The 9420-nt window shown below is 54.1% G+C and overlaps 4 protein-coding genes across 4 annotated transcripts; 2 read left to right on the top strand and 2 right to left on the bottom strand.

The window, feature by feature from the left end:
• Positions 1 to 2313: 2313 nt before the first annotated feature.
• J4E83_010828 (uncharacterized protein) lies at positions 2314 to 4178 on the top strand (the record flags this gene model as incomplete). The annotated part of the gene is made up of 3 exons (XM_049337707.1): positions 2314 to 2372; positions 2427 to 2516; positions 2633 to 4178. 3 exons carry the CDS (start codon positions 2314 to 2316, stop codon positions 4176 to 4178), a joined length of 1695 nt encoding a protein of 564 aa, XP_049183148.1.
• A 1343-nt stretch (positions 4179 to 5521) lies between these two features.
• On the bottom strand, positions 5522 to 6597 carry J4E83_010827 (uncharacterized protein; the record flags this gene model as incomplete). The annotated part of the gene is made up of 3 exons (XM_049337706.1): positions 5522 to 5573; positions 5746 to 6209; positions 6268 to 6597. 3 exons carry the CDS (start codon positions 6595 to 6597, stop codon positions 5522 to 5524), a joined length of 846 nt encoding a protein of 281 aa, XP_049183147.1.
• A 674-nt stretch (positions 6598 to 7271) lies between these two features.
• Positions 7272 to 8389, bottom strand: J4E83_010826 (uncharacterized protein; the record flags this gene model as incomplete). The annotated part of the gene is made up of 4 exons (XM_049337705.1): positions 7272 to 7530; positions 7579 to 7742; positions 7789 to 8303; positions 8353 to 8389. 4 exons carry the CDS (start codon positions 8387 to 8389, stop codon positions 7272 to 7274), a joined length of 975 nt encoding a protein of 324 aa, XP_049183146.1.
• A 406-nt stretch (positions 8390 to 8795) lies between these two features.
• Positions 8796 to 9084, top strand: J4E83_010825 (uncharacterized protein; the record flags this gene model as incomplete). Its single annotated transcript, XM_049337704.1, has 1 exon — positions 8796 to 9084. A coding segment is annotated over one exon (289 nt), but the record flags the coding sequence as incomplete, so codon positions are not given.
• Positions 9085 to 9420: the final 336 nt, after the last annotated feature.

Raw genomic sequence — 9420 nt, 5'->3', positions numbered from 1 at the left:
CCCGCCCTTATCGCAGATCATGGTGCGGCGCAGGTGGCCGTGCGCAGGAACACCCGTCTTAGTGGCACACAGGGATCCGCCCGACGCATTTGTTGAGTTCGCGATGGGCAAAATTGAGAGATAAGGAAGTGGATCGCTGACAGCTTTGTATTGCAGGCCATATCCGGACTTGGGACCGACCGAAAGAAGGTGCTGGGAATGACGACAGCAGTACGTCTGCGAGTGCAAATGGGAACCATGCATAGGATGCGGGATTTGGATCTGCATAGGACGTTATCGCGCGATTGGGTTTTGGTCGTGGTGGTGGCGGGATCGAGGTCGAGGTCGGAGGTCTTGGTGCGCTCCGAACACTAGCCAGCGTTCAGATGCACTTTGCTGCGTACTCACCACTACAGTCTAGGAAGTAGACGATCTCTATGATAATGTATACTTCTACTGAGAGAGTATAAAATGCAATCTTTAAAACTGTGTATCTCAGAAAACGGCGCGCCACACGAGTTCCATCGGAGGCAGGTTGGACACCTCCGATATATCCCGACATCAGTCTGACACATGCCAGACGCCGTTCAGCCCTACATGCACGTCTGTCTTCCTTGCATGCTGCGCGGGCGAAGAAGCTTACTTTGTTCTAGAACACCCAGTCCATCCATCTGCACACACATATGCGTCACCTAAAATCAAGTTTCCTTATCTCCACCATGCACCCTTTACGGCAAAAATCACGACCATGAGGATACCACTGGGTTTCCGACCGGTAAACTAAATTGACTAGACCATGTCGATTGCGCTCACGATGTCGGAGCTGTGTGTAACTAGGGCGGTGGATACAATGCGGGAATTATGTGTAGTTGAGAAAGCAAGCGATTGTGGGTCTCTATATACTTTAATGTACGTACATACATGTACATGGGACATGGCTATGATGAGGCTCTGCTCGCATTACCCACAGTTGCGGCAATGCAGGTCTAGCCGCAGATTTTCGTGGCCGTGCATGCTCGGACCGAGATTAAGGTAGGGGAAGAGTTGAGTGGTGTAGTGTAGGGGAGGCTGGTGGCTGGTTTCAGCGTGGCGGTCAAGACAGTCGTGACGGCGACGGCGTGGCTGTATCGGCGATGCGTTGAGTTGAGACCTCGAGATGGAGGCAGGGTGAGACGGAAGCAGGAACGATGGTTCACACGAATAACACCGCAACTCAAACCTAGATAACCATACCCCTCCATTGATTGAGCAACGACACGCAATACACATGCATCGCATGCACACCCTCCACCCAATCCCTCCACGTCAGGCGACCCTCGTTCGACTCACAAATGCCAGTCTCGACGATAGTATTCGTCGAACAATGGAACCGGCGAGGTGCATTCGCACGTTTCGGAATTTGAGCTGCAGGTTGGCCGATGCTGCAAGATGGGCGGCAACCATGCCAGGTGTGGCGCAATCGCAGCTACTATCCATGTGCAATGCGTAAGAGGTAGAAAAGCCACTAGAAGGCTGGGTACCATGTGGAGATACTTCGGGAGAGCCGCAAGCAAAACCCTGAAGAGCTTAGGCTTAGTTAGAGCTTGACGGCGATGTGACTCCAAGCGAGGGATATGAGGAAAAGTGGATGTTGTCGGCGGCGGTTTGTTGGATAGGCTGTAAGACGGAGGTATTCATGATTGTATCGCAGTGAATTTCTCTGGACGCGCGTAATCAATGTCTCTGCACATGTGAAGGCTACTTGCACATGCGGCACTGCTATCGCCATGGCCGCCGTTCGCGGTGTCTTCTTATCGGAAGACCTTCTTTGGGACGGCCCCTGCTGCCAGCCCCGGCCTGCCAATGCGACGCCTAATGATTGCGCCAGAAAATTCTAAGACGTGAGCGCAACCCAGGAGCCGCGCTAGACAGGCGACTACAATGATGCGAGCAGGCCTACTGGACTTGTCGCGTCTCCACTTGCAGCCCATGAGCTCATCAGGGTGCAGGCCGCCCTTGCCCGCTTTATCCCACGCGCAGCCAGCTAATGTGGTATATCTAACGCGGTACCTACACGCGGCCGCGGCCAGCTGGGTAGAGTCCTGCCCTTACTTCACTTTGGTTGCATATCTGTGACGTGCGGCGCTTTCTGTGTCTACTTCCTCCCACGCTTCGAATCAGCATCTCTCAGCTTGCTGACTGCATCGCCGTCCACGTTCGCATATTATACCGCCTACGCCTGCTAGAAGTAGAAGGATACACTGTCGCTGGTTACATTTCCACAATCGAAGAAACCTCTAAACATCTTTTCGGTGGTGTTTGGTTCGACTCATAAAAAACGACCCTCGTTACATCATGCCTCGCCCAGGTGTCGGGGTCTTCGGCAGACATGCCGTGCCCACCCTGGAGATCAAGTACGCTTCTACCACCGCCAAACCTCAACATGGCGATATCTAACACATTCCCAGGCCAGAGTCGCCTTTTGTCGTTTTCTATGGAGAGTCGTCCGAGTCGCATGAGACGGAGCTGAGGGGCAAGTTGATTCTGAACAACCCAGAGTCTATGTCAGTGAGGAGCTTGCGGATAACACTGACGGGCACACGGAAAGTCTCGTATGGTACCATCCCTTTCTGGAGACTGCTCAAGATTGCATGCTAATTGACCGTCCGCGCAGATGGCACTTGACCAACACCGTCAGCCCGCAGCCGATTACGCAAAAGACAAACTTCCTCGTCGAAGAACTCCACCTCTTTCCCGTCGACGTCGGCAGCAAGACCAAAGCGCACAAGCTCAACGCTGGATACCATGAGTGGGATTTCAAGTTCAAGATGCCGCCCAACCTCGACCAGAGCGTCGAGGGGCTGCCGACCAACTGGGTCGTTTATAGTCTCAAGGCCCACGTGGATAGAGGGTACATGAGCAAGCAGCTCAGTGCTACGGCGCACATCCGCGTCATTCGCACGCTCGGACGCGACATGCTCGAATCCATGCCCATGGAGCAGATCAACGAGGATATCTGGGCGAACAAGCTGGCCTATAAGATTACGGTCCCGCAGAAGAACTACATTGTCGGAACGTCGATAACGGCCGATTTCGTGCTGATTCCCCTGCGCAAGGGCGTGGAGATTTCGACAATCAAGATGGAGCTGATAGAATCGCGGCAATTGTTCGCCGACTACGCTGGCCGCCGGATAAGTCACAACAACGACATGCAGGTTGCGGTCACAGAAGGCGACATGCCCGAAGACTCTGCGCGCAGGGTCCCCGACGGAACAGAAGACACGGACGCGCTATTCGACGAGTCGCATCGCTTTTCCATGACGCTCGATCTACCCAAGTCGCTCAAGAACTGCCGGCAATCCGTCGACACAGAGAACATACGACTAACGCACAAACTGCGCTTATACGTCAACCTCAAGAACCCCGAAGGCCACACGAGCCAACTGCTAGTAAAAAACCACGTCCACCTCTTCATCTCGCCGAACCTGCCCCCCAACGAAGACCAGAGCGTAGTCGTAGACCAAAACATCCTAAACGCACAAGCCATCCAAGACGAAGTCAATCAAAACGCGCCCCCGACATACGGGCTCCACCAACTCGACTCGCTCTACAACGACATCGACCCCTCAGGTTTCATGACACCCGGCGGCGTCCACAGCATGATGAACAGCGGGGCCAACACGCCCTTCTACGCGCAATCGCGGCGCGGCTCAGCCGAAGACCTCACGTCGCTCGACGCAGCCGTCCACCAACCCGGCGGCGGCGCCTCCGCAGCTGCCCTCCAACACCGCCTCGCAAACCTCAGCATGCACCACTCCGACCGCCCCACCCGCTTCCAACCCACCCGCCAACACTCCTCCGGCGAAAGCACGCCCGCCCACGCCCACGCCAACAACACCAATACCACCGAACAAGCGTACTTCGACCTCCCCCCCTCAAACTACGACATGGACGCCCTGGCCCGCACCCCCAGCTACAACACCGCTGTACGTACGCCCGCTGGTTCGCGTACGCCCGGCGGCATGGATATGGATTTGCCGAGCTACGAGATTGCGATGAGTAGACCTAGTTCGCCGAGCAGGAGTCGCGGTAGTAGGGGTACGACGCCGAGTCCTACAAGAAGTTTGGATACGTTGAATGAGGAGACGTATCGGAATACGCAGATGAATAGTCGGAGGCAGAGTCCTAGGACGGCGAGTCCGAGTAGTGAGGGGAGGTAGGGGGTGTGTTTTCAAGGTGGATGGTTGGTTGGAGGGGGTTTGTTGCGTTTGGTACGCTCTCTGGTTTCACATTATTTCGTTCCCCGCTCTCGTCACAGTTATGGTTATGATCACGAGCGCATGGTAGATGCAGAGGCGCATTTACACGTTTCTTTCACTTCAGCATTTTGTATAGATATAGATTTAGATCTTTCACTTTTGGTCTTGTTATAGGGCTTCACCACTCTTGATGGGTTGGATACAGGGAGTAGAGGAGGGAGGATACCCCATGCGCATCACTTGTTACTACGGATGGTATTTACACACATCATTACACTCCATTCATCATCGATTGCGTTTGCTTGATCTGCATCTGCATCCACCATCTAGCATCTTCCGTCCACTATCTACCATCTACCATCCCCCATCTTCAATATCAATATGACGTAGCAAACGACCTTGGCATCGCGTGCATGACTCGCGAGCTATCATTACTATGCACTTTGTACTTCCACACCATCATACACTCCTCCACGACTGACTCGACGCAGACTCGATATCTGTCCTCCTGAGGCAAGGCGTGGGAGATCGCATAGATAACGAAAGGATCACACGTAGCTGCACAATTAGATTTTCCCACCTCTCACACACGCCAAGCTGTCATCGGATCGTGTGTATCGGGTAAACACCGGGATGCTCGGGCAGCTGACCGAGATGTAGATCAATCGACACTGAGGGTGGGGCTAGTGTGTGTTTGGAAGTACATCCGCCATGCTAATCATGCGTGGGCATTCCGAGTTCTGGGTATGGGTTTTGGGTGTAAGATAGGGAGGGTGGACTGGAATCAACGACATGGAATTATGAGTTTGCATCGTTCTACATTCCTGCCTTTAGTACAACCCCACATCCAGTAAATGCTTTAAAACAAGCATCATGGTATCTACTCCAACCGTCGTGAACAATCCATTCCAAGGCACCAAGTTCAAAATACTCAACATCATTACTCATTATACAATCTCCATATATACTCCTCCCCTCTACATCCCCCTCTCCATCTTCATATCTACGTCCACCCTACGAAGGATAATGCTCAAACAAAAACCCCGCCGCCATCTCCGTATCCCCCTCCGTCGCATTCAACGCCGCCAACGCCTCCTGCCTGCTAAACCCCAGTACCACCAACTTCTGCACTTCCTCATCTGGCCAAGCCGCGCGCGCAGCAGGCAGATTACTAACCATGTTGCGGATCTGATCAGCCGTGATGTTTTGGAGTCCACTTGCAGCTCCACTACCACCACCCATTCCACTTCTACCGCCTACCCCACCCATCGCCGCTCCACCAAAATCATAAATAGGCGTTTTATCTAGATCAACATCCGTTCGCAGAGATAGTCCCAGCGCTTTAACCCACCCCGCCTGTACAGTCTCAGTATTGAGATCGCGGGAGGTGATGTATTCGACATCATCATCACAATCCCCCGCATTAAAATACTCCCATCCCATCATCCCCCCAAACCCCCTTCCCATTTTATAATAACTCTGCCGCAACTGCTGTGCCACCACCGCCAGCCGTCCCACATCCACATACCCACCCCCATTCGCCTCATTCGTCACCACGCCCATGACAATCTTCTCTGGTTTCCAGCCCGCGGCGATGATGGTATCGTACCACGCCGTTGTGAACGCGTCGCCCCATCCGCAGTAGAATTGCGTGTTGTACCAGGCAATTTCTTTGCCGTAGACGCTGCATTCGAGCTCCGGGTAGCTGAAGCCGGATAGATGGCGGAGGGTCGGGTGTAAGGGGTTGGGAGTGGGGCCGCTGGCGAGCATGGGTCGGGGCGGGCGGAGGTGAGCGGGGATTTTGGGGTCGGGGATTAGGGCTGTGGCGACGGGTGCGAGGGTGATGAGGAATTCGGGGCCGAAGTCTGCTCGGAGGCGCGAGATGAGGCGGGTGGTGGTGGGGAGGGGGATGTCTTCTTCGATGTCGAGGTCGAGGCCTGAGAGGGAGCGGGCGGTTATTAGGGCGGCGAGGGGGGTGTAGTATGCTTCGAACTATGGGGATTTATTAGCTTTATGGTCTTAGGGATGAGGGGATGGGGTGGTGGCATACACTCTCTTCGTCTCCGCTCAACTTCTCGTAACTCCCCTTCGCTGCTCCGCCCAGCATACCCAGTACCTTAACCCCACTACCCTGCAACCAATTCACCTCGCCCCATAACTGATCAAACCTCTTATCATCCGGCTTATGGTCATTCAGCGTAATATTGCCCGGCCCGTCATTGAGATGGATAGCCGCAACAATCACATGCGTGATGCCCGTGTTATTCGTGAGCAGCGGAAGCAACGAGTGGTAAGTGCCGTTTGAGTCGTGGAAAGTCTGGTGGTAGACGATGAGACGGGGGCCGGTGGATGGCGGAAGGAGTTTCGCATTGGGAGTCATTGCTGAGTCAGTGGAGGAAGCGTGGTGAGCAGACCTCCGCCCGTGGACGGGTTGCAGACCTGGTACGTGGACGCGTTCCTGCAGGTCCGTAGGGCTGAGGTGGGGCAGGCGCGCTACGTCATTCAGAGGTGCCAGGGGCATCATCGCCGCTAGGGGCATCATCGCGAGCCAGCACAGGAAATTCATGATGTCGGTGTAGTTGTATGTGGTATTGAGGAACGACGCACAAGTGCGAAGCTATATATTCCATCCCTTCTGGCATCAGCAGGACATGGCTATGGTGTACTTTGGTTGTCATGATGCGACTTTGCTGAGATCCATGGTTGCCATACACTGAAGCACCATCAACCACAGTTCCACCTCGTGGAAAAAGGATAGCCTACATACTCAAGTATTGATGTCAGAACGTGCTGGAATAGACGCAGAGTAGTAGTAGTACACTGAAACCAATGCTCACATTCAACACGTGATGTCAGTGTGGTTATATGTAGTATTGCGCATGTACTCAGTAGCATACCCTAACCAGAACGCCATTTGCTGTCCGGTAAAGGTACAGCCCCAATCCTTGTAACCAGAACAAAGCAGGAAAGCTCCTAGACACTAACGTCTCGTATTGCTCACCAATCCTGCAGACCACTCAAAGCGTAACAGTCGTAGCATCCTCCTGGGACAGGCTAGTGGTAGCCGTTGCTGTATTCGTGTCGTGTGTCACCGTTCATTCCGCCAAAGTACGGGTGGATGACCGTCTGCTTTGCTGAGATGCGGCCAGCGGGGTCGTACACAAGCAGCGCATCGAGGAGGTCCAGACCGACTTCATCGAGGTTGGTGACTATGTTCGCGACGTCTGTCCGGCCCCACTTGGGGAACGAGGGCTTGAAGTCGGGGAAGGAGGTGACGCCAGGCCAGTCTTGCTCGTTGGGTGTGCCGAGGATACTAGATATGATTAGTATATGGAGATAGTATAGAGGTGTGAGTGCATACCGGAAGATCTTGAAGATCTCGTCAATCTCCGAATCACCGGGGAACAGAGGCTTGCGCGTGCACATCTCGGCGAAGATGCAGCCAACAGACCACATGTCGACACCAGTAGAGTATTGGCGGCCACCGAGAAGAATCTCCGGAGCGCGGTACCATAGCGTGACGACCTATAATACGTCAGAGAACCCCAAATAACATATGCAGTATCCATACCTCGTGGGTGTATGTTCGCAGCGGAACACCAAACGCACGCGCCAGACCGAAATCCGCCAACTTGAGATTGCAGTCCTTGTCAATGAGCAAGTTCTGCGGCTTCAGATCACGATGCAGCACGCGATGAGCATGGCAATACCGCACACCCTGACACAACTGCATCATAAACTTCTTGACCATCTTGTCGTCCATGCTCAGGCTCTGTCCCGCCAGCCCAGACCCCTCTGGCAGCGCCTTGCCCCGTCCACCCTGGCTAACTGGCAACGCCTCCATGTACTTCTTCAGATCCAGATCCAGGAACTCGAAGACAAGGTAGAGCTTGTGGCCGTCGGCGTGTACGATGTTGAGGAGGCGCACAATATTGGGGTCGTTCATCTCTTTGAGGAGCGAGATCTCGCGGATGGCGGTCGACGGGACACCTTCATCTTCGGCTTCGAGACGGATCTTCTTGAGGGCGACGATGCGTTGGTCTTTGGTGGTGAGGTCGCGCGCTTTGTAGACGACTCCGTAGGTTCCTGGGATTGTGTTAATAGGCGCGGAGGGAGTCATTAGGGTACAACGTACCCTCTCCAACCTTCTCCAACTTCTGGTAGTTCTCCATGGTGGCGGGCTGGGGACTGCGATTGCTTCAGACGACAAGCGGTCAAGCGTGTTCAGGTGGATCGCGGGAGATGCTGTTTCGCCGCGAGTCTGTATTATTCCCGGTTCGAGGTGAGGTACGGTAGTCGAATACCTCTCGTGTGTACCTGTGGTTAGTACGTGCGGGCAGAGAGGAAGGTGCAGCGGGGAGCAGGGGACGAGGGTGTCTGGTGTTAGGAAATTCGAGATGTAAACACCCTTGACGCATCGGGCAACGCGCACCCGTCAGCCACAAACGCGAGCTTAGTCAACAATACCCTCCCACGTTTCTACAGCCCCATCATCATCAACATCTACCCGTGGTCCCGAATATCTACACATACATCCTCACTTTTCCCCGAATTCCTGCTGTCGAGACCACACGCAAAATGCACCACCTAGACCCCCATGAACGCCCTCCAGACAGCATACGCAACGTCTACAAAAAGTACCAGAAAATGAAAGCAAAAGACATAGACCTAGATGGCGACATCATCGATCTCTCCAGCGACGCCGCCGCGTCATCAAACCCCAAAGTGCGCGTAGTAAAAGAATACACCGCAGAAGACCTGACCGCCATTTTCCGTTCTTTCGCCGGTGACGGTGAAGACGGGGGAAAACTGCAAGCCACAGATCTGGCAAGATCGATACCAGTGTATGAACACGAAGATATGCCAGGTAGGAGGTCCCGTGTTTTAAACGACATGAAATATTCCTGCCTTGATATTCTGAATTTGCCATTTTTTATTTGTCATCTCACACCTTCATACCTCAACTCCTAACACCTCCCCCAGGCCTCCACATAACCCCCTCCCTCCTCCCCCTCCCCACCCAATCAACCCTCCTATCAACCCTCCTCCACACGTCCCTCTCCACGCCCACGCACCTCACAAACATACACACCCACTACACCCTCTCCTACCCCACCTCCCCATCCCTTTCTCCCTCCTCTTCCTTCCCTTCCTCCCCCTCATTTTTCTCCCTCTCCCCCCACTCCCCCCACTCCCCCCACCC

This window comes from Alternaria metachromatica (assembly GCF_023757995.1).
Source record: "Alternaria metachromatica strain BMP 0045 chromosome Unknown scaffold_53, whole genome shotgun sequence".
Classification (NCBI taxonomy): domain Eukaryota; kingdom Fungi; phylum Ascomycota; class Dothideomycetes; order Pleosporales; family Pleosporaceae; genus Alternaria; species Alternaria metachromatica.
The sequence above is the reverse complement of the archived record's forward strand: the minus strand, read 5'-3'. Positions and strand labels throughout refer to the sequence as shown.